At 56.9% G+C, this 27938-nt stretch overlaps 11 protein-coding genes across 11 annotated transcripts; 7 read left to right on the top strand and 4 right to left on the bottom strand.

Annotated features, from left to right (window-relative positions):
* Positions 1-674: 674 nt before the first annotated feature.
* DCS_07498 (uncharacterized protein) lies at positions 675-3780 on the top strand (the record flags this gene model as incomplete). The annotated part of the gene is made up of 6 exons (XM_040804783.1): positions 675-778; positions 832-922; positions 982-2078; positions 3104-3212; positions 3272-3466; positions 3526-3780. 6 exons carry the CDS (start codon positions 675-677, stop codon positions 3778-3780), a joined length of 1851 nt encoding a protein of 616 aa, XP_040654887.1.
* A 680-nt stretch (positions 3781-4460) lies between these two features.
* DCS_07497 (uncharacterized protein) lies at positions 4461-6855 on the top strand (the record flags this gene model as incomplete). Its single annotated transcript, XM_040804782.1, has 6 exons — positions 4461-4562; positions 4628-4830; positions 4901-6258; positions 6317-6519; positions 6581-6697; positions 6760-6855. 6 exons carry the CDS (start codon positions 4461-4463, stop codon positions 6853-6855), a joined length of 2079 nt encoding a protein of 692 aa, XP_040654886.1.
* A 785-nt stretch (positions 6856-7640) lies between these two features.
* Positions 7641-8446, top strand: DCS_07496 (Bromodomain associated domain protein; the record flags this gene model as incomplete). Its single annotated transcript, XM_040804781.1, has 2 exons — positions 7641-8040; positions 8130-8446. 2 exons carry the CDS (start codon positions 7641-7643, stop codon positions 8444-8446), a joined length of 717 nt encoding a protein of 238 aa, XP_040654885.1.
* Positions 8447-8824: 378 nt separating this feature from the next.
* DCS_07495 (pentatricopeptide repeat containing protein) lies at positions 8825-11359 on the bottom strand (the record flags this gene model as incomplete). The annotated part of the gene is made up of 1 exon (XM_040804780.1): positions 8825-11359. The coding sequence occupies one exon, from the start codon at positions 11357-11359 to the stop codon at positions 8825-8827; it is 2535 nt and encodes an 844-aa protein (XP_040654884.1).
* Positions 11360-11888: 529 nt separating this feature from the next.
* Positions 11889-13100, top strand: DCS_07494 (RNA-3'-phosphate cyclase family protein; the record flags this gene model as incomplete). Its single annotated transcript, XM_040804779.1, has 1 exon — positions 11889-13100. The coding sequence occupies one exon, from the start codon at positions 11889-11891 to the stop codon at positions 13098-13100; it is 1212 nt and encodes a 403-aa protein (XP_040654883.1).
* A 207-nt stretch (positions 13101-13307) lies between these two features.
* Positions 13308-14460, bottom strand: DCS_07493 (uncharacterized protein; the record flags this gene model as incomplete). Its single annotated transcript, XM_040804778.1, has 2 exons — positions 13308-14106; positions 14174-14460. The coding sequence occupies 2 exons, from the start codon at positions 14458-14460 to the stop codon at positions 13308-13310; spliced, it is 1086 nt and encodes a 361-aa protein (XP_040654882.1).
* A 975-nt stretch (positions 14461-15435) lies between these two features.
* DCS_07492 (phenylalanyl-tRNA synthetase alpha chain) lies at positions 15436-17083 on the top strand (the record flags this gene model as incomplete). Its single annotated transcript, XM_040804777.1, has 2 exons — positions 15436-15831; positions 15941-17083. 2 exons carry the CDS (start codon positions 15436-15438, stop codon positions 17081-17083), a joined length of 1539 nt encoding a protein of 512 aa, XP_040654881.1.
* Positions 17084-18201: 1118 nt separating this feature from the next.
* On the top strand, positions 18202-18686 carry DCS_07491 (uncharacterized protein; the record flags this gene model as incomplete). The annotated part of the gene is made up of 2 exons (XM_040804776.1): positions 18202-18258; positions 18345-18686. The coding sequence occupies 2 exons, from the start codon at positions 18202-18204 to the stop codon at positions 18684-18686; spliced, it is 399 nt and encodes a 132-aa protein (XP_040654880.1).
* An 826-nt stretch (positions 18687-19512) lies between these two features.
* DCS_07490 (uncharacterized protein) lies at positions 19513-20743 on the bottom strand (the record flags this gene model as incomplete). Its single annotated transcript, XM_040804775.1, has 3 exons — positions 19513-19533; positions 19587-20646; positions 20718-20743. 3 exons carry the CDS (start codon positions 20741-20743, stop codon positions 19513-19515), a joined length of 1107 nt encoding a protein of 368 aa, XP_040654879.1.
* Positions 20744-21200: 457 nt separating this feature from the next.
* On the bottom strand, positions 21201-23959 carry DCS_07489 (uncharacterized protein; the record flags this gene model as incomplete). The annotated part of the gene is made up of 2 exons (XM_040804774.1): positions 21201-21701; positions 21773-23959. The coding sequence occupies 2 exons, from the start codon at positions 23957-23959 to the stop codon at positions 21201-21203; spliced, it is 2688 nt and encodes an 895-aa protein (XP_040654878.1).
* A 1188-nt stretch (positions 23960-25147) lies between these two features.
* Positions 25148-27791, top strand: DCS_07488 (molybdenum cofactor sulfurase; the record flags this gene model as incomplete). The annotated part of the gene is made up of 2 exons (XM_040804773.1): positions 25148-25241; positions 25396-27791. 2 exons carry the CDS (start codon positions 25148-25150, stop codon positions 27789-27791), a joined length of 2490 nt encoding a protein of 829 aa, XP_040654877.1.
* Between the last annotated feature and the right edge of the window lie 147 nt (positions 27792-27938).

Here is a 27938-nt window from a genome sequence, read left to right as displayed (position 1 = left end):
GAGAGGGGCTCGTACCTAAATAGCAATCGCCGACACGCAGTGGCTTTGGTGCCTGAAGGCAGAGTGGTGTGACGAGTATCAATGCATCGGTATCTGAACTAACTGTTCGCTGGTGCAATCCGCACCTAATACTCGGGTCCACGCCAAGTGCTTGCTTGTACTTACTTGTACTTGTGGCGCTCGAACCGACTCTATGAGTACGGGTGTACTGTACAGAGTACGGAGTACCGTACATGTACTTACATGTACTTACCTTTGAGTAATGAAGTACTGTATTGCGGAGCATGTACGGAGTACGGAGTACAACTACTGTAATAATACGGAGTACAAGCACTTACTATACAGTACTTAATTGTACAAGTACATACTTACACTTAGTATCAGTACACCTACCTGACGGACTACTAAGTATTTGTACTTACAAGCCAGTACTGTACTGTTGGTATGTGCCAAGGTGTGCTTCGAAGTCGGAAGTGGAGGTAAGTACGGAGTACTTACGGAGTAGGTACACATCACATCTACTTAAGTACCCCTTCGGCAGCTGCCGACGTCACTTTTTCCACCAGCAACCAACTTCGCGCAACCATCCACAGCAACCACCCAACAGCTAGCTTGCTTTCCTCGAAACAAACTGGCCGTGTATCGCTTCGCAGGGTGCAGAGTACTTTCACGCCATGGCGTCGAAGGTGGATGCTCGTCTTATGAAGTCGACCAAGTTTCCGCTCGAGTTCAGCCAAAAGGTGGACACGCAAAAGGTCAACATGCAGGTGGTGAAAAAGTTGGTCATTCCCGCCGTGTCGTGCTTAAGCTCGCGTGCTGACGACATGATAGATGGATTGAGAAGAGGATCACGGAGATTCTCAAGAATGAGGACGATGTCCTGATTGAGATGTGCTTCAATCTTCTTGCTGCCTCGCGTTGGGTTGGTTCCCTGCACACTTCACCTTTCGCCTCGATGCTTTGCTGACACTCCTTGTGCAGCCTGACATCAAGTCGCTGCAGATCCAGTTGACCGGCTTCCTCGACAAGGATACTGCACCCTTCTGCAAAGAGCTTTGGAACCTCCTGCTCAGCGCCCAGAGCAGCCCCAAGGGAGTGCCAAAGGAACTTCTCGAGGCCAAGAAGCTCGAGCTCATGCAAGAGAGGGTATGTCGTTGCTGCCCGCATTCTGAAAGTACGCATGCTGACCCTCAACGTGACAGATGGATGCCGGTCGATCTTCCGAAAACACGCGCGGGAACAGGGAAGGCGACGAGAGAAATCGCCGACAAGGCGCAGACACCTGGCAAGCGCCGGCGAGACGTGGAGATCGTGCTGGATTCCACCGCGGCAGGGGTGGCAGGGCGGCCGATTTTGGCCACGATCGTCAGAGATCACCCTCGCCTGGACGCCGAGGCCGTGGACCCCGCGACACGTACGGCCGCGACAGCTACGTCCCCCGCGGCCGGCAGGGCCGTGATGAGCACTTTCGACGAGGTCGTGGCCGTGGCCACTCGCCTTCGAGAGACGACCCCGCCCGGTCTCCTTCTCGCAACAGAACGCGTCGGCGGTCGTCCACACCCCCGCGCACCCGGGCGCCCGGCAAGCGCAGCAGGTCCCCGCGGCCGCACAACGACACACGCCAACGTGGCACGTACAGCCGATCCCCATCCAGCTCGCCGAGACGGCGCTCACCAGCTCCGAAGAGAAGGAGACGTTCCCGTTCGCGAAGCGCATCAGTTGATCGTGGCCGACGACGGTACTCATCCTATTCTACCTGCTCATCCTCGCCCCGTTCCAGGGGACGCTCTGACTCTCTCAGCCGCAGCCCATCGCGCAGCCGCAGCCGCAGCGATAGCCGGAGCCGCAGTCGCAGCCGCAGCGCGCGTCGAGCATCGCCTCCTCGCAATCAACGCTCGCGTGACTCGCCTGTGCAGGGTCGCGGAGAGCGAAGCGAGAGGCGCCTTTCGGGTGACCGGCATGGTGAACGTGACCAGGGGCGAGGACGAGCTCCTCGCCGTGGTGACCGAAATTCTCGCGGAAGACATGATACCCCAAGCCGCAGGCGTAACAGCTCATCCGATTCTTCACCTTCCACGGTTAGTAGACAGTCAGCTGATATTTTGGAAGAGGTACCCCGCCCCGCATCAACGCAACCACCGATCGCCTCCATCGAGAAAGATGAGGTGGGTGCCTCGTCCTGAGCGACGAAGCTGAGGCAGTGGCATCGTGTCTTGTTGACGTCGACGATGCGAGAGACGCAGACCGAAAGCCTCTCGTATGCGAAAATCTTGCAGGGGAGAAAATGCGCGAGAGCAAATACTCTTATCGCAGCAAACTAACGAAAAGAATGTCGTCCAACGAAAGTGACGGGTGCGTTAGATCATGGCCGAGTCCAAACAATCGTTGCTTGCGGACCACGAGTCTCCCCGTACTTTCGAAGGACGCATCTAGCCCGCCGATTGATTGATTGCCTTTGCTCGCGGAACGAGGCCCAAACGGACAGGATAAGAAACGGGATGAAGCGACGTGTCGGTACGATATGAGATCGATGTAGAGTATTTACCATCGCCTTTGTCGTGACGCATAAACGAAGGAGTTGTGAATGATGCCGGATGAGACTTGCAACTTGTCCATCTACAGGGGTTTTGAGCGCAGACTGGTGAACGTGAAGATGTGAGCAATGTGTTTCGGAGTAGTACACTGACCATTTTCATTCTCATTTGAGTCCTGTTCAGTGTACTTGAAGTTTGATGTGTTCAGATGTGCTCCGTAGCGCAAATGTGCACTGTTGCCAGAAAGGAGTACTGTACGATTTAGTGGGGGGTTGAGTCGATTGACTCGTTCCAGCGCCCTTTCCACTCGAGCCCATTTACTCCACTCCATACAAGTACTGTAAGTACAGTAATTAATTACCTACTTGCCTACAACGCGGATGGACCTGATCGCGACTTCACACCATCTCCTTCGTGCCACCTGCAAGCCCTCAGCCTCTTAGGGTCAAAATCGCTCTGTTTGGGACGCTTGCGACGCATTATCGCCCCGAAAAACCACATTTCTGACAAGAGGCACGCCCTTGCACGACGCATCTTGCCCAGGCCGCAGAGGAACACATGTCGGACAGCAAACCACCAGCTGCCGCTGGGGCGGCTCCTACGGTAGCAGAGTACAAGAAGGCGCAGGCAAGGGTGCGGGAGCTGGTTGAACGTCGCAGGAACCACGAGAGAAAGCTGGTAGGCCCCCCACCGCCAAAGAACCGTTTTCGAATACGCAGCGGCCGCTTACGAATCAGGCGGCACTCGAGGAGAGCATCGCGTCCAAGGAAACAGCCTACCTGGAAAGCACGCCGGCGGGAAATATCATCACGGGCTTCGACAATTACATGAAGGGACAGAGCGGCATGGCGGCGCAGCGGCGCAGGACAGGACCGATGGATCAGAATCGGGTCTTTGCTCGATCGTCCATATCCTACAAGGCGAATAACGCGGTACGGCATGCGAGTGAGCGACAGGCCAGGAATGCAACAGCTGACCAGAGTTTCCGCAGGAGTCTACTCCGGGATCGACGCCTGCCTCTCACGCGCCAACACCAATGTCTGCGACGTTCCGTGACAGTGGTTCCGCCCATCCAACACCGTCGTCAGGAATAGCCAACAAGGGCACGAACAAATCGAAGAAGAAGGAAAAGGAGAAAGAAAAGGAGAAGGAGAAGGAAAAAGAGAAGGAGAAGGAGGCGGATGAGAGCGAAGGAGACTCGCAGACGAACAAGAAGCGAACCAATTTTGGAGCGGCAAGAAAATAATGTGCTTGGGCTTCCCTACGGACCTCTGCGGTGACTAGGCCGACGCAGGCCGTTGACTGTAACGAGAGACTGGCTCGGGCTCGGTGATTTCGGCGTTTGGCGATAGATGATGCGACATGAGATAGTACCTGAGTGCTGGACACGGTCACGGAAATGCGACTCTTCAATGGATGAAGAATTCATCACTTTAGCGGCTGAACAAGCTGAGGCATGGATCATACCTCGTCCTCATGATCAGCAGGCGCCTTTGTCGCACATACTACCCGAAGTACGCATGTGCTAGCAGACAAGGATGTGCGTCAAATCGTGGTAATAGGGACGATGCATGTAGCTTGTATGACTTTGAGAGTAACTGTGCCAACCAGTAAGCAGTACGGAGGTTGTGCAACACGGGTCGTGCGGGGTTGCGCGACGAGGGGCCTATTGAGGAGCGAGATCGGGAAGGTCTGGCGTGGGGTAGCTGCGTCTCCAGCCACCTCATGACCCAACTTCACATTGTAAACGTGAGCCAGCGATCTCAACTGGGAAAACCGCCAATGGTTGATGTTTGATTGCCCTTTTCCCCCTCGAAGCTGGTGAAAAAAACCAAGTATTCCACCGGTTCGACATCCAGATCGACATCCAGATCGACATCCAGATTGATATCCTGATCGACATCCAGATCGACATCCAGTTCCGCCATGACCATCCAAGCCTCAAACTTCACTCCTGAAGTGCTCCTCTCGGCACCTCGTCGCTCGACGGCCATCCCCAACCCTTCCGGGCAGCTTGCTCTTTACACAGTACGCTTTCGTCAAGAGAAGCACCCACGAATGTGGGAGGCAGTGACTGACAGGAGGGTCTAAAGGTCTCGTCGTACTCGTTCGACACTCATTGCAAATCCTCCTCCATCCGAATTCTGAACATCAAGGATGGAAGTTCGGAAATTATCTCCGACAACTTGGGGGCTACCGACCCGGTATGGCTCAGCGACGAGGAAGTCTTGTACCTCCAACCGGGCGAGAATGGATGCACCATGCTCATGTCGCAGCATGTGTCGGACAATTCCAAGTAAGTTGACAGCGTCTTCAGCCAGCCGTCTCAAGGGGGCGTTGATGGAACCTAACGCACCTGTTCCAAGGCCGCAGGTGGTTCATCATCTTGCTGGTACCATATCGAGTCCCAAGGTCAAGCAGATATCGTCTGGCAGGGTCGCCATTTGCTGCGCAGCCGCGACGACGCCGACGGGAGAAATATACTGGCCCCCAGCCGAAGTCAAGTCTCACTCGACGGCCAAGATTTACACATCCTTATTCGTCCGCCATTGGGATACCTGGATGACGGAAAATGAAAACTCGCTTTGGTACGGCCAACTGGCCAAGAAGGATGGCAGATGGGTTCTTGAGAGCCCCGGGCTCACCAACCTGCTTGCCGATACCGGATTGTGCTCCCCGGTCCCTTTTGGTAGCGGTGGCGACTTTGACATCTCGGCTGACGGCATTTGCTTCGTTGCCAAGGACCCCAGTCTGAACCTTGCGAGATACACCAAAACTGACCTGTACTACGTTCCCATCAAGTCCTTCGTAAAGAAGCCATCAGTCCCACCACAGATGATCAAGACCGGCGACCTGCGAGGCTTCAGCACCTCCCCGACCTTCTCGAATGATGGGAGGCAGATTGCATTCTGCCGAATGAAGCATGACCAATACGAGTCCGACAAGTCGAGACTGCTGATGATTCCTGACGTCAACGATCTTACCTGCTTTCAAGAGTTTTACGAGACGGCCGACGGCGAGGGCGGATGGGATCTGAGACCAGACATGATAACGTGGAGTCACGACGGGAAAGAGCTGTACGTTGGAGCCGAGATGCATGGGAGAGTCAAGCTTTGGAAGCTGCCTTCGTGCCCCCGCCAAGCCAAGAAGCTGCCCGTTTCCATTCACGACGACGGCTGTGTTGCCGAAGCGAAGCTCCTCGGCCACGGACCGCTGCTGCTCATCACGACAAAGTCTCGTGTCGAGAGCTCAAGCTACTCCGTGCTCGATCCATCCTCGACGCAGAAGAAGGAGATCTCGACCAGCTCGAAGAATGGCAAGTCATTCGGTCTGTTCAGATCGCAGTGCGACGACATCTGGTATCCTGGTTCGGCAGGCTACAATAATCACGCCCTCGTCACGAAGCCATCTGATTTCGACCCTTCCAAGAAGTACCCCCTCGCGTTTTTGATCCACGGCGGACCGCAGTCGGCATGGGTGGACGATTGGAGTACCCGATGGAACCCCGCCATCCTGGCCCAGCAGGGCTACGTCGTCGTCGCACCGAACCCGACCGGCAGCACGGGCTATGGCCAACGTCACACGGATGCCATCGCCTGCAACTGGGGCGGTACGCCGTATAGGGATCTCGTCCAATGCTTCGAGTACCTGGAGAAGAAAGTAAGCTACGTCGACACGACGCGCGCCGTCGCTCTAGGCGCTTCCTACGGCGGCTACATGATCAGTGAGTCGCATTCGGCACCGAAGGGGTGCTCCGCCACGTGGTGCTGACGGTGCTGCAGACTGGATTCAAGGCCATGACCTCGGACGCAAGTTTAGAGCCTTAGTGTGTCACGATGGCGTCTTCTCGACGCAGAACCAGTGGTCAACCGAAGAACTGTGGTTCCCGGAACATGATTTCGGAGGTACCCTTTGGGAAAGCCGAGCGATTTACGAGAAATGGGACCCGTCGCGTCATGTTCAGAACTGGGCCACGCCGCAACTCGTACGTCGATGGAGTGCCCGTCAACCCTCGAACGTTTCTCGAAGTGCTTACGATCGTTCAGGTGATCCACAATGAGCTCGACTACCGCCTGCCTGTGTCCGAGGGCCTGGCTATGTTCAATGTGCTTCAAGCCCGCGGCGTACCCAGCAAGCTTGTCGTGTTCCCGGACGAGAACCATGTAAGTGTTGCCGTGGGCAAGAAGATACTCGATTCAGGGCTGACGTGGGATTTATCCACCAGTGGGTGCTCAAGCCCGAGAACTCGTTGGTGTGGCATAGGGAAGTCATTGACTGGATCAACAAGTACAGTGGTATCAACGATGAGCACAATGCCTAAAGAAGGTAGGCATGCGTACGGCATCCATGTCCATGATGCTTGAGCCAGAATGAACCTGTGGTGTGGAGTGCACCACGTTTGGATATGGAGTGTTCGGAGGGAGGGCAGGGGAGATGAGTGGGCCAAAAATCTAGTTAGTATGACGACATTTCGCACACGTGCAGTTCGAAAGGAATTGATCAACATCGAAAATCGACGACAGTATAGCAATGGCCTCCAATATGGGCCAAGTGCCGCATTATCCTTATCACGGACATCGGTGGGGGGCGATTACAAGTTCCAGTGGGTTTAAAGGGTAGAAGAGCGATGGATTAGCTAATGCGCCATTTGCCAGCGCCCCGGAGCCAGGCACCTCATTATTCCGGATGTGCCTCGTGAATTAGGCATGCGCTGAAATGAGAAGGTAATGGCTGCGACTCACTCCGTACCTATCCCTAAATGGTAGAGACAGAAGCTCAGCCCAACCTTGATGTAACTTCGTCCAACGCTTGCGTCTCGACACTTCCACGAGGAACTCAGGCAGCAGCGCGGCGAGGTGCCATTTCGATCTCCTCGTCAATCGAGGCGCCGTTACACGAAGCTCCCAGCTGAAACATGCACCGCGAGTGCCCGATGCGAGCTGCCCGATGAAGCTCGCATTTGCGACGACGACTTCGGCCCGAGCAGCAGCAGGCCTCGAGTAACAAATAGTCACCGACCCGATCAACGACTTCGACCTGACTCACGGCAGTCGAACATACAGGGACGGGCGTTAGCGGTCACGGGGCAGGAAGCGCGAGAGCAGCATGGCTGGACAGCCGGCCATCTTTCACGCCCTGCTGCGGCCAGTCATCCTCCAGATCCTGCGCGCCACGGGCTACCATGCCACCAAGGGTGCCGTGCTCGACTCGCTGACGGATCTGGCCGCGCGATACATGCTCACGCTGTGCGAGAAGACGGCAGCCCACGCCGTGCATGCACGCGGTGACGCGGTAGAGTATACTGTCGTTGATCTACGCATGGCCCTGCAGGACGCCGGTGCCCTCATGCCTGAGCGGACAGCAGCAGAGCAGGACTGGCGGCACGATGAGGAGGACACATCCGGTGTCGATGAGTTTCTCGCTTGGTTCTCCGGGCCCATGATGAGGGAGCTCCTCGACGTCGGCAAAGGCGACGGCGAGTCGGATGCGACCGATTACCTGAGCTGTACGTCCACACTCTCCCTCACCGCTCTCTGTTCCCGCTCCATGGAGCAAGTTGGAACTGACCGACTAATGCCGCCCCTCACCCTCTAGCTCTGAAAAAGAAGCACAGTAAAGCGGGCGAGGACTCGAAATGGAACGGCACCATCATCGGCAAACCTCTCGACACAGTCAATGAGGTCCAGGTCGAGGGCGGGCCCGCAACCAGCATCGACGAATGGGTCATGCAGCGTAGCAAGGACTACTTCAACCCTCAGAGTGCCCCGCAAGATATGGAAATCGACGTCGACGGTGTCAACACGAACGGCCACCGCAACCCCCCTTCGCCATCCGCCAGCTCCGGCTTAAGCTCGGTCGGCGATCGACTTGACGACGCCGAGGTGGATGCGATGGACGTCGTCGGCGCTTGAGCAGGTGGTCGGACGTCATATTTGTGGCAAGGAGAACCTGACGAGGGGTTGGTGAAGTTGGTGATGGCAGGGCTCGATTGAGACATGTTGTGAAACTCTGCATAGCGCTGGCGTTTTCTACTTTTTCTTCTTCGTCTTGTTTCGTTTCGAGCCAGAGAGATCACGGGGCAACGGACAGATTGAGATATATCCGGCATATCTATTGGAGCTACCACGAGAACCGCACTCCTTCACTTGATACATATACAATGTTACATGTATACAAACACTTCGTGCAAGAAGAATGAGTGAGCGGGTTATCTAATCGATTTGACGCTTATTCCATCTCTTCTAGTAGCCGTAGTGTACGGAGGGATGGCAGGTCGCCATGGCTTTCGTTCAGGACCTGCCTTGGACGCCATCCTTCTTCCTTGCTTTCGTTGTCTTGACGGCCATGAGCTCGTAAACGCCCATTTCTTTGGCTACGCCGACAAGGGCTCTGCGCTTGTCCTCATACGCACCCTCCTCGGGCCAGTAGTTCTTCTGCAGGTACTCATACAAGGCCTCGCCCCTCCTCCTGCCCTCGAGTCTGTCCGCTTCGCCGTCAACGGAGGCGAGCAAGGCGCGGTCCATGTCGCGCTTGGCAATCATGAGACGCTTTCTCTGCGAGGGTGTGTCCCAGGAGAGCCGTGCCGTGCCGAGAACGAGCTCCAAGGCTAGAGACTCGGGCGGGAGGAACTGAAAAACATCCTTGAGCGCGGCGAGGGCGACAAGAAAGCCGGCGCTGTCCTGGAGTCGCCGGAAAGTGTGAAGAATCTTTCGGGCGAGCTGGCCGTCCATGCCATCGGGCAGGAAGACTTGCTTGCATCGCACCGTCTCTCGGAACAACTGCCGCGTCGCTTCTGTCTCCTCGTCGAGAGCTTCTGGTGCAAGCGTGTGAAGGCGGTTGACGGCCAACGTTTTCCACAGAGCGCTAAATGTGTAGGGGTCCGGACTGACGCCCCGCTCCGAGACGAGTGAGTGGTAAAGGGTGACGGCTTCCTTTGGCTGGCCGGCCTGGATGTGGGACTCCAGGAGCTGATTCATCATGAAGGCGTCTGGGCTGATCTCGGCATCGCGGAAAGCGACCCACAAGGCCTCCAGCTTGCCGTGCAGTGTCCGAAATCGATAGTTCTCTGCGAGAAGGGAAAATGTTTCAATCGTCGCCCGGGGCCATGGAGTGGGCGAGGATGCTGATGTGACCGCCTTGGTCGTCTTGGTCGTCTCGCCCCCCGACTTTCTCGCATGCACAAAGTCGATGCGGGATTCGACCATGTCCCACGCCATCCGATCCGCTTTCTCGAGATCTTCAGCCCCCCCCGACCGTTGCCAGGCGCCGATGAGGCCGTTGAGGTGGATGGGCGATGCCTCGACGCCCTTTGTGCGCATAAACTCGACGACGCTGAAGGCGCCGTCGAGGTCGCCAGCGCCGATCAATCGCTTCAGCCACTTGCCCAAGAAAAACTTGTTTGCGACGACAGAGGGCATGTGCTTTTGCCGCTTCAGGTCGATGTCGCCGTCGCTCATCATGTCGACAAAGGCATACAGTGCGTTTTCCGTTTGGTTTGTCGTGAGGAAGTAGGAAACGACTTGATCATAGTCGGAAAGCTTCATCTCCTTTCCCAGAAGCTCCCTCATCTGCCGGTACAAGTTCCAGGCCTTTTCCTGACTCTCAGCGGTACCTTGCTCCGAATAGGTTCTGATCAGCGGCAGCAAGATTCGAGCACTTAAATGCTTTGAAAGCATCTTCTTGGCCGCTCGCTCCGCCTGCTCCATGTCGCCGAGTCGACAGTGCATCCGCACGCCGAGCTCCCAGAACTCCTGGAAGTTCTCGGATGTTGCTTCGCCCAGAGTGCTCATGCATCGTTTCCAATTCTCAATCGCCTTTGCCTCCCAACCGTCGACAAAGACGGCCTCGATGGTGAGCAGCTGCTGTGAGGGACTGAGTGTCACCTTGGCTTCACTCATATCCCGGGCGAGGGTGGAGATGTGGGACAGCCGATGAATGTTAATGGATTCGTCGGCGGACAATACTGCCCAGAGAAAATCCCAGACGTCGATAGGCACGGTACCCCAGCCACGTGCCAGCGGGATCCTGGCAGCGTGATAAGCCTTGTAGACGGAGGAAACAGCTTTGGTGGTGACGCCTGCTTTTCGGCTCATCTCTCGATAGACGCGGGCTAGGATGACGTTAAGACGGGCAATCTTCTTGCGCTGGTTTGGCGTCCAGGGTGCCTCGGGGATTTGAGGCGGTGATATACGTTGCCGTTGCGTCATCTCTTCAGGGGCCGGCAGTTCGTCCATGTCACGTAACAGCTCTTGGAGAATCTCTTTCGGCAACGAGGCACCGACCTCTTCAATCTCGGCGTCGATGGACTTTGTATACGCTCGCATCCTTGCCGTCGCCTTCTCGATGTCGTCGGCTGACGAGATGTTGCTGAGGTCCCCACCCATCTCCCGCATCACCGCCTGAAAGGCATCCTTCTCCTCCTGGGTGGAAAGAACGCCTTTGATGTCGAGGAGGGCATCCTGAAGCTCGGCGCCATCAAGCCTGCTCAGAGAGTGGTCAAATGCGTCGTCGCCGGCTAGCTCCGTGCGGCCTCGCTCGTTCTGTTCGAAGAAGCGGACTGAGTAGCCCTCTTTTTCATCCGGCTTGGAGCTTCGGAGATCTCGTATGCCTTGGAGGTACTGCCTGAGTTCAGCTGAGCTCGGTCGGCGGGTAGCAGACTCGGTCACGCGAGGCAGCTTGGCCTTTCGGGTTGCTTGGGAGCTGTAGGTGGCAGCAATAGGCCGAGCCGTTCGTCGCCAGATTCGAAATATGCAGGATCGACATATTGGACCATGTAGACTTGAAAAGTGACTGGAGAAGTCGGAGAGCAGGGGCCGGGGAGGCATGCTTCCGTGGCGGATGTGCTAATGGCGGCTGCTTCGAGCACGGCGTGTTGAAAACTGGAAATCCGAAGCAGCTGCAGCATGCTTGGCAGTTGGTGAGGAGTCGATATCACCTCAGGCAGACGTAGCTTTCATGTCCAAACAATCTGCTATTCGGTCCTGATTCGTTCTTACTTCCAAACGGAAAGTAAGTACGGAGTAGGCTGGAGGGAAATAATTAATACAGAATACTGAATCAGGCACGTAATTAACGGATCAGACTAGCCTAGTTGGGCACAAGAACGGATACGTACCTGTTATTAGGGAAGAGACTTGGTAGACTGGCGCCCAAGGTATTGTTTACCGCCTGCCAATCCTAGCGAGGATGGACCCTTCATAAGTATAGTCTGGCAGAAAATTAAATTTCGTCTACCAGTGCGTAACTGGCGATGCAGTAATACTGTGGTGAAGCGACTTGGACGTCCGCCGACTCCTCAGCGACTCATCCGCCCTCCTGTCCCCCAGGCTCAGGCAACGACAAAGGCCATCCACCATGTCTCAGCCATCAGTCGAATACCTGCGTTTCACAGGTCACCAGTCCTTTGCTCGGCGGCTCACCATCTCGACCCTCACCGGCCGTCCCATTCACATCTCCAAGATCCGCAGCACGTCGCCGACGAACCCCGGCCTCGCACCCCATGAAATCTCCTTTCTGCGCCTCATCGAGGCCATCACCAATGGCAGCTCGATGCAAATCTCGTACACAGGCACGACCATGACCTACCACCCGGGATTGATCACGGGAACGATTGCCGGACAGGGTGCGGCCGAGGGGGACGTGATCGACCATCACATTCCCGATACCTGCACCCGCGGCATCACCTACTTCCTCATGCCGCTCTGCCTTCTCGCCCCCTTTTCCAAGGCTCACATGAACGTGCGGTTTTCCGGCCCCGGCGTCATCACGTCGGCCACCGAGACGGGCGATCCCTCGGTCGACACCTTTCGGACTGCCATCCTTCCCCTCTTCGGCCTCTTCGGAATACCACCGGCTCGAATCGAGCTTCGAGTCCTTTCGAGATCCTGCGCCGGCCCCGGAGGCAAGGGCGGCGGTGGATCTGTCGAGCTCCGATTCGCCAGCCAGGTCAGACTTCCGAAAACGTTGCACCTGAATCGGAATCCGGGCCGGATAAAGAGGATACGGGGTGTCGCATACTGCACCGGCGTGTCAGCATCGAACAACGCGCGCATGATCCACGCCGCGCGTGAGATCCTGAACCCTCTCGTCTCCGACATCCACATCGCTGCCCAGTACGACCAGGCGCCCCTTGTGCCGACGGACAAGGCCGGAAGCAAGCGACGGCTGGGCATCGGATTCGGCCTAAGCCTCGTGGCAGAGTCGAGTTCGGTCGGGGTCCTGTACTCGGCAGACGTCGTCGTGCCCCCGTCAGGAGGCGTCGTGCCGGAGGATACGGGGAAGCAGTGCGCCTTTCAGTTGCTCGAATCGATCGCGCAAGGAGGCTGCGTGACTCAGGTGTCGGCCAGCACCGTCCTGATACTCATGGCCATGGGGTCCGAGGACGTCGGTAGGCTAAGGGTAGGCAGAGAAGTCATTGGGACCCAAGACCTGGTCGGGCTCGCGAGAGATCTCAAGACGTTTGGCGCCAGCAGCTGGGGACTACGAGATGTCGACGACGAGTCGGACGACATCATCATTTCGGTCAAGGGGTCGGGCGTTGGCAACGTTGGCAGGAAAATAGCGTAGATCGAATTCATCAACGGGCACACCTAATTCTGTGTGCACTCGACTCGACGCATTGGTGGCCTGTGCTCGTGCGTGACGATATTTTGCTATTTTTTATTCCCTGCCTTCTTCGGCGGATCGGCGATGCTATCTCACGGCCAGCTACAGCGGCAGCCGCATACGCGTACGACTAGACAATTACGTGCATACACGCCATGGTGGCACGAGCTAAATGATTTCCTGCGATCCAGGCTGGGCATGTGTTCGTCGCCGACGGGCCCGCAGAGCAGCGACGGTGGCGCCGTAACCGATCGTCTGGATGGACTGCGCGGCCGAGCGCTCGAGGTCGATGGCGGCTGATTTGATGGAATGAACGAGGTGGTATTCGCCGAGGATGGCGTTGCCGGAAGTCATGACGTCGAACAGGTGTGATCTCGGAGCGTCATCTCCGGGGCTGTCTCGCAGGGACGATTCGCCTTCTCGGCCCGGCTCGGGATCCTCCCCCACCTCCCCTTCTTCCCGGGAACCATGCAGCGACTGCAACTCGAGGCCGTTGTCGTCGTCGTCAAGAGCGGCATTTAACCCTTCCCGCAGGATGCCTCGCTCCTCTGCATCTAGATCCTCGGCCGAGCGCCGCCTATTCGATAGCTCCTGGGCAAGCCCGGGAACCAAAGGTCGAAATGTCTTGAGGCTGACGCGAAGCTGCTCCCTCTGGGTGTGGACGCTCAGCATGAAGCACTGCAGGGCAAAGATGGCCAGGTCGGCCAAGGCGTAGTACAGCTTATAGGTCGGAGGCTGCTGTCCGATGAAGTCGATGATCAGGCCGCCGTGCTGGTATCCTCGGTGGAAGTCGGGCCCATAGGGGACGGGGCCAAAGGCGTGAAGGAGTAAGCAGATGAAGTTTGGTATGACGACAAGGAGGACGTGGAGACGACTGGCAGGCATGAGGAAGGGGAAGGCTTCGTCCTTGGGCGTCAGGTACATGTACTGGCCGACGGCGCGCAGCATGAATCGAAAGAGGGAGCATCTGTGCCGGGATTAGCATCCTCGGCCGGCCGGGCGAAGCGGAGGAGAATGACGAGCGTGCGACGTACTCCATGTAATACAGAGCGCTTAGTTCTGCAAAGACAACAAGGTCGATGGTCTTGAGGAGGTGGGTGACGAAGGAGAGCTTCTTGGCGAGACCGGGACTGCGCTTCTTTCGACTCCGCTTCCTGCGACGGCGCCTCGAAGGGGAGCGCGATGGAGACGGAGAAGCGTGGGTGAGATTGTTGAGATGAAGGTTGCCGTCGTCATCGTCGGGACCTTCATTTCGTCCGACGGTTTCGGCCCCGTCGTCGTCTCGCGTCGTCGTCCCGTTGGGCGATGGATCATCGTTCATAGCTGGGCCTCGTCATCTGGGCTGCGTGAGCCAGGGTTGTCCTGGATGGAAGCAGCTCGAGCTCAAGCCGTCCTTGTCATGAGGTTCGCTGATTTCTTGTGCTGTTAGGCAGAAGGAGGGGGAGAGGGTCGGTTGGATGGCTGACGACGCGACTGAGGTTCTGGACGAGGGCGTGCCTGCATGCAGCGAGCAGCTGGTATATTGCCCTTTGGGATGACGCTGTGCATGCACTAAGCATTGCCGCTAGTACCCAGCTGTCGCCGCAGGTGCCAGGCTGGGGCCGTCTGACCTGGATGAACAAAAAATCCGACGCCGGATGAACATCGCTGGTATTAATTACTCCGTAGCCGCACTGGAGATGGCCCCGCCATTCTTACAGCGTTCAGGTAAGGTGGGGGGATGTGTGTACAGTACGTAAGGACTGTACTGTACGGAGTAATACAAGTACTGTATTAATACTAACTCACGGAAGACTACGGAGTACTGTACTTGCAGAGCATATAAGTACGGTAAGTACATGTACTGCGCTGTAAGTACTGTAGATGCCAAAATAAGTACAGTATTTATGAAGTATTGCACATTACGGAGTACTTGTAAGTACTGTACACTAAGTAGGTTGCCCAGAAATACGTACAGCACTTATCCGTACTGTACAGTACTTACATGTACTTACTGTAGGTACAGTACTCCGTACACTCCACTCCGTAAGTACTGTAGTAGTGCACATGCACCGTAGGAGTCAGGACTCGTACAGTGTACACTACTCCATTGGTGTACTGTACTGTGTAGTTGGACATGACAATTTACAGCACGAGGCGGTGCAGCCGAAAAGTCCATTATTGCCCACCTGATCGTGATCGGACTTCGCGGGACGACAACTGAAGTCGCAAGCTCAAGGACCAGCAGCACCAGCATTCGTCCATTTCGACCCGCCTACTGCACGCCTCGGGGACTCGGAGCGCGCGTGCAACGACCATGGCCACGGCAAACTCTGCTCCTGCGGGGGACCTGACGACGCAGGTCCTCCAGGCTCTGTCGACGCAGAGCCCGATCCAGTCGGTTGATGTCTTCCCGGCCGTGCCGGCGCAGGAATTGAAGGGTGCCCTCGACCGGCTGGGGTCCCGATTGATGATTACATACGAGACGATCGAGCGGGAAGAGGCCATCCTCGAGGCCGAAGCAGAACAGATTGCCCAGCACGGTTCCCACGAGGCCCGGGTGTTTGAGGCGCTGAAGCAGGCCATGGACGGGCTGACGGTGCAGGAGCTGGAAAGTGCAATCGGCGACAAGAACGTGACGAAGCTGGGCCAGGGCAAGGCCTTCCGAGAGAAGTGGATAGCGAAGAGCAAGGATGGCAAGCTCGTGGCGACGGTACGTTTCGACCGGTTCCCTCTCCCGCCACCGTTCCCCCTTCGCCTTGCCTGCAGGCGCGGCATGAGGAAATTTTTCGACTGACGCCAGCCCCTTTGGCCTCTCGCAGGCCGACTCGATCGAAGACGTGACGCGCGCACAGCTGCAGAAGATCAAGGAGGCCAGGACGGGCGAGGCCAAGGTGCTCAACGACCTCAAGAAGCGCAAGCTCATCCGGATGCAAAAGATTGTCGCCTTCAGGATGGCCAAGGGACCCAAGTTTGCGCTCGAGATCGCCAAGGAGGAGACGGACCTGACGGCGGAGATGATCGCCTCGGGCGCGTGGAAGACGGCGACGTTCAAGCCGTACAACTTCAAGGCGCTCGGCTCGGACCAGCAGGCGGGCGCGCTGCACCCGCTCAACAAGGTCCGGCACGAGTTCCGGCAGATCTTCTTCGAGATGGGCTTCGAGGAGATGCCGACCAACAAGTTCGTCGAGACGGGCTTCTGGAACTTTGACGCCCTCTTCGTGCCGCAGCAGCACCCGGCGCGAGACCTGCAGGACACCTTCTACATCTCGGACCCCAAGGTCGGCGACAAGCCCCGACCGCAGGGCGAGGGCCAGGACACGGAGGCGTACTGGAACAACGTGAAGGAGGTGCACCAGGACGGCAAGTACGGCTCCATCGGCTACCGGTACCCGTGGGCGGCCGACGAGGCGCTCAAGCTCGTGCTGCGGACGCACACGACCTCCATCTCGGCCGCCATGCTCCACAAGCTCGCGGCGACCAAGGGACCGGACGGACGGCCGAAGCCGGCTCGGTACTTTTCCATCGACCGCGTCTTCCGCAACGAGACGGTCGACGCGACCCACCTGGCCGAGTTCCACCAGGTCGAGGGCGTCATCGCCGACTACGGCCTCTCCCTCGGCGGCCTCATGGAGTTCATGGAGGTCTTCTTCGGCAAGATGGGCATCACCGACCTCAAGTTCAAGCCGGCCTACAACCCGTACACGGAGCCGAGCATGGAGATCTTCTCCTTCCACAAGGGCCTCAACAAGCTCGTCGAGATCGGCAACAGCGGCATGTTCCGGCCCGAGATGCTCGAGGCCATGGGCCTGCCCAAGGACATGCGCGTCTTCGGCTGGGGCCTGAGCCTCGAGCGGCCGACCATGATCAAGTACAAGATCTCCAACATTCGCGAGCTCCTCGGCCACAAGGTCGACCTCGGCTTCATCGAGCGGAACCCGGCGGTGAGGTTGGAGCAAAATTAATGGAGCAGGCGAAGGCCCGACGACGACGAGGTGGAGGGAGGGACAGGCGTCCGCCAGCCCGATGCTCGCCGTGGTAGTACATGTAGATGGATCCATGCATGATAGAATAAGACTTGATGACTGGACGAGCCGTGGGACGAGTCGTCGATCGCCGCCTGGACGTCACCACGTGACGCGAGTACGCGATACGCGACCCTGCGCGCGAGGACATGCGCATCACAAGTACGGGGTACGGCGTGCTGGGTTGTAGCGCTCGTGGTGCCTGTACCTGCTCGGTACTTTCAGGTGCTAGAGCTACGATTACAGCGGGCTTTGCTTCGCCGAAGGAGGCGAGGCGACATCAAGGCGACATGATGACTGCCATGACCCTCCAACCTCCCGTGGTGCTGCTCCCTTCCTATTGTCCCGTCGTTTGTCAATGACGACGAGACGGGTACGAGGAGACAGCGGTGATTTGAGAAGATTGTGCGACTAAGCGCCACCTTCGCCTTGATCGGTGGTTGTTGATCCGATGATAGGCAGAGAGCCATCCACCCACACTTTCATGTCATCGTCTAGCTGTTGGTGCCACTATCGACGTACTACGGAGTAGTGCAGCACGAATATAGTGCAGCACAGATATACTTGCATGTGCCTCTCTATCAGTGCATTCAAATGGGTACAGGCGTTCGTGTGCGGTGTAAAGTACCAAGGTAGGTACATGATCGTAGCAAGGTACCTTTCTCACTAGCATACAAGTTCACCGCAGTCCCGACTGTGCGTCTTCACGAATATGCTTCGGCCAACCTTCCAGTCTCCTTCATTGGCTGGGAACAGCACCAGTCGTGATGGTGGTGAGGGCGGCGGCCAACCGTCATTGGGTCAACCGTCACGCCACGACGGTCGGAAAGCTTGCTTGCCCACCTCCTGGGCAGAGACCAATGCGGTTCAGGTCGACGACGCAGCAGGCACCGGCCCAGCACTCGAAGATTAAAACCAGCCAGACCCCTCGTCGTCGTACGATCTTCTGAATCCTCCAACCCTCTTCATCGGTTCCCGTCCAAATCATCTCGCAACCGTGCTACTACTGACCAATCTGCTCACCATCCACCTTCATCCGCGCTCGAATCTCCTCCATCATGAGTGAGCCAACTCCAAAGGCACAGCCAAGCGCGCCAGCCGGCAACCGTCGCAGGGTACGTACCCTCAACATTCATCGTCCCACACCCGTCGTCCCCTGACGTCAGAGGTTGGCTTCGAACAGCGCTGACGGTCGATGCAGAGCTCCGGCTTCATGCCCTCCTTCGAGGGGCTCCAGCAGCAGAAGAATAATTCGGATGCGGCGCGTCGACAGAGCATGTCGGACCAGCAGGCCAAGGGCGGCATGTTGAGCCAGTTCTTCCACAAGTACGTCGTCCATGCCATTGATGACTGGCAGGCATCGTTGCCCCCCTTCCAGCACATCACCATCACCATCACATCACCATCACCATCATTCCCATCTTCATCCCCCCCATTACCATTCCCGTCCCCATCACCAACTTCGTCCCATCTGCGTCCCGACCGAGCACGCGCCGTTCCTAACACAGCAATCTGCAGCAATTTTGGTCGCAACACCAAATAATCAAATATTTGGTCGTGCAAGACTTTTCCATAACCACCAGTCCATGTACCGCCGCTTGCGTCATCCTGTCTATGTCTCCGTAATGTGGCACGAATAAGTCGTCTGGCTCGGATTTGGCAAAGGCAATTCTGCACCGACAATGTCGAGAACCTGAGAGCCTAGCACCCTCCTTGTACATACATGTATACGATACGATGGAAATAAAGCTTCCGTTGGCATCATGGGTCCTTCTTGTGCGTTGTTCCGAACACTCTTTGTAGTACTTCCGGGATGCTGTTCATTTCACTATTGCTTCGCCATCGGCCTTAATGCTCGCCGTCGCCGCCAAGCGTCACCATCGGTCCTGTGACAACACACGCACCGCTCACAGCAGGAGAGCAATGTGTTGAGGGGAATGCGAGCCTTGAATTCCGCATCGAACCCATGCTCACATTCTTGGCACATCAATCGTCCACCTGGTCCCGGCCACCCTGCCTGATGCCCCCCTTGTGCAAGAAAGGTTCCTCCTCTTCATCTAAACTATTTCCTACGATCCAGGCAGGGGTATGCGTCAAGAATTTTCATCCTCGGCCGTGTTCGAGAGGCGTGCTCATGGGAACCGTATCCGGCACACAGAATCCTTCCTACTGTCCTTTTGACTTTCCCGCCGTTGTGAACATGAGCTGCTCATGGGCTTCATGCTGGTCCAGACCCATAGTTTCCGCCTCAAGAAGAATCGCTGTCGATAAAAAAATAGAAGGCAAACATGTCGCTATGTATAAGTATGATGATGAACCAGTTGTCCCGGATAAAAATGCTTCCATGCCCGACAGAGCAAAAGCCGACTCTACGTCTTGACCATGAAGATCTGCAACAGATGTGAGCAAGGATCCAGAGAGCGCACGATAAGAGGGTGCAAACCTGGTTCAAGGCCTTGGTGTCCAACATGGCCTGCCGTTTTGCCGCAATAAACCTTGACCGCACAAAGTTGCGACTGCCTCGGGGGGTGCCAGTGCCGGTCGACGGCTCCGTCGGTGTCGATATCCCTGTTGTCGTACCTGAGTTGGAGGCGTCTTGCTCCGAGCCCGAGCTTTGCTCCTTCTTGCCCTTCCTTTTGTCCTTCTTTTTCAACCTCTTTTCTTTCTTTCCTTTCCGCGACTCATCCACCTCACAGTCGCTGAGGGCCGGCGATTTCTTCTCGTTCGGCTTCGACTTGTGGCACTTCTCTTCAGCGCCATCTTCGGAGTCGGATCCGGCCATCTCTTCATCCGTCTCCGCCTCCTTGTCCTTCCTCTTCTTCGTTTTCGTTTTCTTCTTCTTCGTCTTCTTCTTCTCCTTGTTGTCGCTTGATCGTGATGATTCTTCCGCACAGTCGGAGGTTTTCTTCGCCAAAGTCTTTCTGAGCCTTCGCTCCTCCTTGCGCCGTTTCTTTTCGTTGTTGGAATCTTCGTCCGAGTCGTTGTCCATGTCGGCAGCCTTTCGTTTCTTTGACTGCTTCTCCTTCCACTTCTTCGACGTCACCTCATCATCGGTCTCCTGCTTGGTCGTATCTGCATCTTCCTCGCAATCCAGGCATTCTTTCGTTTTGTCGCCAACCAACAGGCCTCCTCTCACGAAGCGCATAGCACCGTATTTTTGCTCCACGTATCGGTTCGTCTTCATAGCCAACCGCACCTCTTTCTCTGCTTCCACAACCGCCGTACTCTTTCCATTCAGTCTGCTGAGCAAGTCGGAAAAGACGTCCAAGCCCGTCACTTCGTCCTCCTTGGACTTGTTCCAGCCGAGACCCTTGACATCGTCTTTCATCGACACACGAATGTATGACGCATTGGCGGCCGTGTGCAGCTCAGAATATGTCGCATCCCGGATCCCAAGAAACTGACCCGGTTCCCAGCCTTGGGCTCGCAGCATCTTCTGCCCAAACGTATTCGTGTCGCGGACCCATTTGGTATTGTTGGGGTCCTTGGAGGAAATTTTTCGGCTGCCGCACGTGCATGTTCGTGTTAGCAGGCCGCTGCTAGACAAAGTCTGGGGGTTCTTGTGACAAAATACCTCTTAGATTCGGCAAGGAGACCCATAGCGAAGGTTGCGAAGGGGGCTTCCTGTGCTGGCGGCGTGGAACACAAATGAATGAATGGGATCTGGATATGGATATGGATATGGGGGAAAAAAAGATCCGAAGTGTAGGAACTTTGCTAGCCTGCGACCCCTGCTTTATCGGTTCAAGCGGGGATTCCGAAGCCCCACCCAGATGGTGATGGTGGCACACCTGCGCTGGACTGAATCTGCAGTAGTGAACTTACGGTACATATACAGCATTGTAACTAGGTGTAAGTCCTCAAGAACATATAAAATTACTGAAAAATCACCACGATATCACGCTGCGTCCCAGCACATTGTTTCCGGTTTGTTGTAAATATTTTCTACATATTTCTGTACATCCCTGTTCCGTCAGCTGCTACTATAAACTTGACGAAATATCTTTTAATCCTACCCCAGAAGAAATTTGATGCAGCCTCGCATTCCAAACTACAATCAGTAGTTGAGTTCGCCGCCGCCTCCCCCGGACACTTGGTCCAGATCCTCGTAGCTTTTCAAGCTTCTGCCTTGGACAGCCTCGCGAGGTCCTCCGGCCGCCGGCCCGGCTCCGTCACCCCAGCGCGAGCCGCCCATGCGGTTCCGGCCACCGTCGTACCGATTGCCTCCGCGGCGATCGTATGGCCCGGAGCGAAACTGTCCGCGACCGCCGCCGCCGCCGCCGCCCCGGCGGATGGGACCGCCGGACCGTTCGTCGCCCATCGGGTTCCAACCTGCCGATGGCATCCCCGCAAACATGGTCTGAAAGCCGCCGGGGGGCATGGGGAAGCTCGGCATGCCCATGACGTTGCCGACGGGGAAGTTTTGCAGGTTGAATCCGCGGGGCGTGCCAGATACCGACTGGCCATTGGGGGCGGGGAAGTGGCCGTTGGAGTTTGCGTCGGTACGCGAGGGCGCGATGTGAGCAGGATCCATGACGTAGGCGTTGATGAGCTCAAACTGCAAACGGCATTAGCGAGGCGACATTAGGAAGGGGGACGAGGGCGATGGCTCTGCATTTCACCACATACCTCTTGCTTCAGGCCGTCCAGCCAGTCGCCGTGTCGCTTCTCCACGTGCTTCTTCCAGAAGTGCTCCTCCTTGAATAGCTTGGTGCACTCCGGCACCTTGCATCGCCACTTGTGTTCGTCTTCCTGCTTCACGTGCTTGACCAACTCTTGGTCCACGGCTTCAGCGGTTGGTCGACCGCCAAGTTTGTGAAGATCAACGGATTGAGGCTCCAGAATCTGCATCAGCTTATCCTCAAAGGTTTTGACCCAGTTGTAGGCCCGGAGAAGCTGCTGCTCCGTCTTGCCCGACGTCATTCGGGATTTCCTCTCCAATCCCGGAGACTCTGGTTCGCCTTCATCGATGCTGTCGTTTCGCTTCTTGTGCGGGAACCCTTCACCGTTGGCGCTGGCGCGAGCGACATTCTTCGCCGTCGACGAAAGCGTGCTTCGGGGTCGGCGGAGATGGCCCCCGGGGCACTTCCGCGCAAGCTCGTGGACGGAGTCGCTCTCGAAGACGCAAAAGAAGCAGAAGCTGAAGACCCTGCGTAGGTACTCAATCAGAAGGTCCAGCTGCTTCTTCTTGAAGAGCAAGTCTTCGTCATCCGCCTCGTCCTCGTCAACGATGCCGTCCTCCTCCTCCTCCTCCACCTCGGCCATGGCATCTTCATTGTCCATAGCTTCATCCATCGCAATCTCCCGTTCTCTCTTCACTTTTTTGGCGCCCGCCGAGGGCGGGGCGGCTGGTTGAAGTCGGCCGGAGTGCCTCAGCTCTTCGGCCTTTTCCTCAACCTTCAGGACTGCCTGGAAATGAGAACCGAAATGCTCTTCAAACTTGTTCACGACGCGCTGGACCAAGAGCAGATCCTTTTCGACGCGCTCGGGCGCGGAAAACAGATCCCACAACGCTTTCTTTCGCGGATTCATAGGCGGATTGTGGACGCCGACGTGGCAGACGAAATCTCCTCGCACCTCGTCCTTGACGGTCTTGCCATTCACCGCATCGAGGGCCTTCTCCGCCGCCGACACGGGCGCGGGGGACTTTATCGCCTCGTCGCCATCGTCGTCCTTGGGCCAGTCCCGGTCGGTCGCTGTCGGATCCGTGTCAGCTTCGGAGAAAGGGTGAAGCATGACCCAGCCGATACGGTGGTACCTCTTGCTAGGGTTTGGGTCGGACAGAGATAGCCACCGGAAGCCGCCTGATCCCTCGCCGAGGTTTTCCCTGCAAAAGGACTCGAGGTTCTCGCGGCTGACGTGTGGGGCAATGGTCTTGATGAGAAGTGTTGGCTGGAGCTGACTCTCGTCGCGGATGTCCGCGCCGTTGGCCGGGACGAGGTCACCGATTCCGAGAATCTCGTTGCTGGCAGTCGCCTCTCCTTCCTCTTTCTCGACCGTCCCGCCGCTGCCGTTGCTTTCGCTTTTGGGGAGTCCCTCGAGAGAGAAGTCGTCAAAAGTGCCCGTCTCGAGATCGTGTTCCCACTGGCTGTAAGCACCTCGTCGGATCTCGTTGATCTTGACCTTGAGCTCGTCTCTGACTTCGGGAACGTATCTTTCTCTGAACCACTGTTCCTTTTTGTGCTCGGCGACAAAGGTTCGTGCCATTTTGGCATTCAACTCCTCCTTGTACGCATCGTATGCCGCTTGTATCTTGGTCTTCTCCTTCTCGCGGTCCTCCTGCATCTCCCGAGGTCCGCGGTTCCGTTCAGGCTCTCGTCTGCGACCGGTACGCGTACGCTCCTTCTCCTCCTTCGTCTTCTCATTCATCCTCCACCATTCTCCAAAGTAGGAGAAGCCTACTTGATACGGGAGTCGAGCGGGGTCTGCGAGGGGATTCACCGTCATGGCAGGCGCGGGGCTGCTGCCCTGTCCGGGAACATAACGGTCGATGTTTGCAGGCGGGGAGGCGATGCGGCGTCGGTCGTCTCTGTCGCGGTCCTCTCGGCGAGGGCGAGGCTCATATCGATCGAGCGCAGGCGGCGAGCGGGAGCGGCGACGGTCTCTTCTGTCGTGGCCTGCGGAGAAGGACGCGTCAGTCTTCCGGGCGGCTTCCAGGCGCCAAGCTTTTGGCCGACGCAGGACATGATGGAATCTACCAGGAGATCGGGCACGATAAAAGCCATCGGCCCGGTCATCTCGATCATCTCCTCGACTCCACTTCCGTTCCGGTGGGGATCTGGCGGAGGAATCTCGATATGAGGAGTAGGAGTCCATCATGCAATCGGCTCGCGCTTCAGGGTTCCGAGAAACGGGTAGCTTTCCCCGTCGGGAGCTGTCGGGTAAAGGTGGGTGGCTTGCGTATCAGCTGGTGTCGTAACGAAGGCTTGCCGGAGTGTGAATATCAGCTGCTACAGCAAGCTCGTCCAGGTGATTTACCTGTTGGCGAGAGTGGAAGAAAACACCGTTAGAGGACATTCTGAACGAGGTTATGCGGAGAGGAGGGCAACGAGATTGTGAAAGAACAGATGGATGGCATGGATAATCGGGCATGGACGAGGATGATATGAGCTCCCTCCGACAGAGGGGTCTAGCAGATGAGTGAGGAGGTTGAAGGAAGGGTAGGAGTCAATGATTGCCCGCGAGGCGTGATGGGCAAGCCATCAGTCCTGTTGCGCGAAAGGATTGGCTCCGACGAGGAGTAGCGAGGAAGAAAAGCGAAATAGAATTCGCTGCAGCAGAAGAACGAATGGGAAGAAAGAGGAGAGGGACGACGAACTGAATATTGACCAGAGGCGACGCTCCAACGGAGTTAACGCTGCGCTCCGTTGGCGAGACCAAGCCAAGCAGGCGTGGGTGGATGGATGGATGGATGGATGGATGATGGATGACGGTGCTGAGAGACGGACATGTAGGTTGTAGATGAAGGAGAGGATCAAGTCGAAGCTGGTGCCAGGTGGACCTGCAGAGCTGCCGAGTGGTGTTACAAACAAGTCGACCAACCGCGTCGGCAGGCTCCACTTCCACTGCCTGCCATCGATGGATTGGATGAACCAAAGAGGGGGGGGGGGGGGGGGGGGGCGAAAAGTCGGACGAACGTTATGATACAGTGCGTCAACACAGTGCCTTGATAAACTGTGCACGGTTCCCCAGGACGCAGTGTCCGTTGGGTGGCCAATGGCAAGGCCGCTGTGGGTTTGCCGCAGAAAGGGTGGCGAGTGTCGTCGTTCCGGCTAGAGTCGATCTAGGAATCAGCACTGTATTATAGGGAAGCTTTGGTGGTATCTCATCCACAGTACCGAGTATTATACACTGTACCCATGAGCATGCGATACTAGCTTCATCCTTCCATCCTACCGAACCATGTCGACTGTGCCGAGCTTGCAAGCTGAAGTTCCGGCGCAGGAGGCTTGGGGCCACGATTCTGCAAAGGGCTGACGATAACTCCGCTCGATTTTCAACGTCATGGAACGGTTAAGGAGAATGGTCTGCGCACCCTGTCCCGAATACAATGCGGCCGTTGACGAGTTTCGCGACCGAGAATATCCCATGATCAGGGGTAAGCATGCCTGCCTGCTCTGCTCTGCTCTGCTCTGCTCTGCTCTGCTCTGCTCTGCTCTCCGCTGCCCTCCTTGACTCCTCTTCTCCCCCCTCCTTCTGCTCTCCTTTCCTCTCAACGTAGCTGGTTCGTATGGTTAAACAAGGCACAATAGACTCGGTTTATCTGGACCATGCCGGCTCTGCGCTGTGCCCAAAGTCGTTGATGGATGCGTTTGCTGCCGACATGACTTCAGTTCTGTACGGAAACCCGCACTCGGCGTCATGGCCCTCTCAGCTCTCGACGGCACGGATCGATGATGTGCGGCTGCGGCTTCTCACTTTCTTCCAAGCCGACCCCTCCGAGTATGACCTCGTATTTGTGGCCAACGCTACGGCGGGGGTGAAGCTCGTCGTTGAGGCGTTGAGGTCGCTTCCCCGAGGATATGCCTATGCGTATCATCAAGCCTGCCACACAAGCCTCATCGGAGCGCGCGAGGAGTCAACCTCCAGCGTCTGTCTCGATGACCATGACGTGCAGGACTGGCTGGATGGAAAGGATCCATTTCGTGGAGCATCGGCGAACACGAGCGCGACACTCTTCTCCTATTCCGCGCAATCCCACATGAACGGGAAACGATACCCGATGGGGTGGGCGAAAGGCGTCAAGGAAAATGTAGCCAAGAACTCAGCGGCGGTATATACCCTGGTCGACGCAGCATCATTTAGCGCAACTTCGCAGTTGGACCTCGGTGCGGTGGATTATGCGGCTGATTTTACTGTTCTCAGCTTGTACAAGATTTTTGGATTCCCGGATCTTGGAGCACTGATCGTGCGACGTACATCAGAGGCTGTCTTTGATCATCGGCGATACTTTGGAGGTGGCACAGTAGACATGGTCGTTTGCGGCAAGGAGCAGTGGCACGCCCGGAAGGCACAGTTCCTACACGAGCGGCTGGAAGATGGGACTCTTCCGTTCCACAACATCAGGGCTGTTGACGCGGCGCTGACGACGCACGCGAAACTGTTTGGATCGATGGACCGGGTTGGTGGACACACAAAATACCTGACGGAAAGGCTACATGATGGCCTTTACTCTCTGAAGCATCGGAATGGACGACCAGCCTGCGTGATTTACACGAGAGGAGCGAATGAAGCAGGACCGTTGGGTACGGGGCCGGTGGTGTCATTCAACCTCGTCAACAGCGCATCGGAATGGGTTAGTCTTGCCGAGGTGGAAAAACTGGCCATTCTGAAGCAGATTCATGTTCGAACCGGCGGACTGTGCAGCCCCGGCGAGATAGCTTCTGCTCTCGGCTTGGAGCCGTGGGAAATGAAGAGGAACCTGTCGGCCGGCTTTCGATGCGGAACAGACTCGGAACTCATGGCCGGCAAGCCCACGGGCGTCATCAGGGCCAGCCTCGGGGCGATGAGTACTAAGTCAGACGTGGACAAGTTCGTCGACTTTGTGAGGGAATACTTTGTCGAAGGCGACGACATTTGGACGCGATCCGTGGGCAACGGCGAACGCAGAGGTGTCGAGCGATCGAGCACGCTTCGAGTGAAGACGATTACGGTGTTCCCCATCAAGAGCTGTGCCGGATTCACCGTGCCGGCAGGTACTCGATGGGAAGTCAGAGCGGAAGGACTGGCGTGGGATCGCGAATGGTGCCTCGTGCACCGAGGGTCGGGCCAAGCGCTCACGCAGAAGCAGTACCCCAAGATGGCGTTGCTGCGGCCGGTGCTTGACTTTGCACAAGGACTGCTGCGCGTGGAATACCACCGCGAGGGCGAGGGTGCGGCCCGTTCTGTGCACATCCCCCTGTCGGCCAACCCTGCCCTGTTTAGCAAAGGGTCCAGCCAAAGGCCTTCCCGGGTATGCGGAGAGGAAGTGTCTGCTCAGGGCTACACCTCGAGCGAGATCAACGACTTCTTCACCGACGCGCTCGGCGTCCCATGCGTGCTGGCGAGGTTCCCGTCGGGGGGGCTTGGGCTCGGCAGCCGGACGTCCAAGGCTCGGATGCAGAAGCATCAGCAACCAAAGAGGGTCAGAGGCTTGCCCGGCTCGTTTCCCGACATGCCGTCACCGCCGGACTCGGACTCTGAGCAAAATCAAGCCGGCAAGATATTGCTGTCGAATGAGAGCCCCATCCTGCTGGTCCACAGCGCCAGCGTCGGCGCGCTGAACGAGGAGATTGAGCGTCGCGGTGGAGAGGCCGTCCCCGAATCTGCCTTTCGGGCCAACATCGTCATCGAGGCACTCGCGGGAAAGCAGGCAGAGCCGGCGTACTCGGAGGATTCTTGGAGCGGGGTGTGGATTGGGAAGCACAAGTTCAAGTTCCTAGGTGCCTGCCGACGGTGCCAGATGGTCTGCGTTGACCAGATGACGGCGGAGAAGCGGCAGGAACCGTTCAGCACGCTGGCCAAGACGAGGAGATTTGATGGGAAGGTGTTCTTCGGCTCACACGCGCGACACGAAGCGGGAGAGGAGAGTGTCGGGAAGCAGCTGCCGACGGCGATGATTGCCGTCGGGGACGTCGTGACTGTGTACGATGAAGAAGAGCGTCTGTAAGATGACCTGTATCTCTACTTGCATGTACTCTGATGTAAGTAATACTAGTAGGCCGTGTGCATGTCATGCACGTATGCGAAGGGGCGCGGCTTCCATCACAAGCACATGGATGCATCGATATATGAATGCATAGCCTGTCCGCATACG

This window comes from Drechmeria coniospora, chromosome 03 (genome assembly GCF_001625195.1).
Source record: "Drechmeria coniospora strain ARSEF 6962 chromosome 03, whole genome shotgun sequence".
Taxonomy (NCBI): domain Eukaryota; kingdom Fungi; phylum Ascomycota; class Sordariomycetes; order Hypocreales; family Ophiocordycipitaceae; genus Drechmeria; species Drechmeria coniospora.
This window is presented reverse-complemented; position numbering and strand designations above follow the sequence as displayed.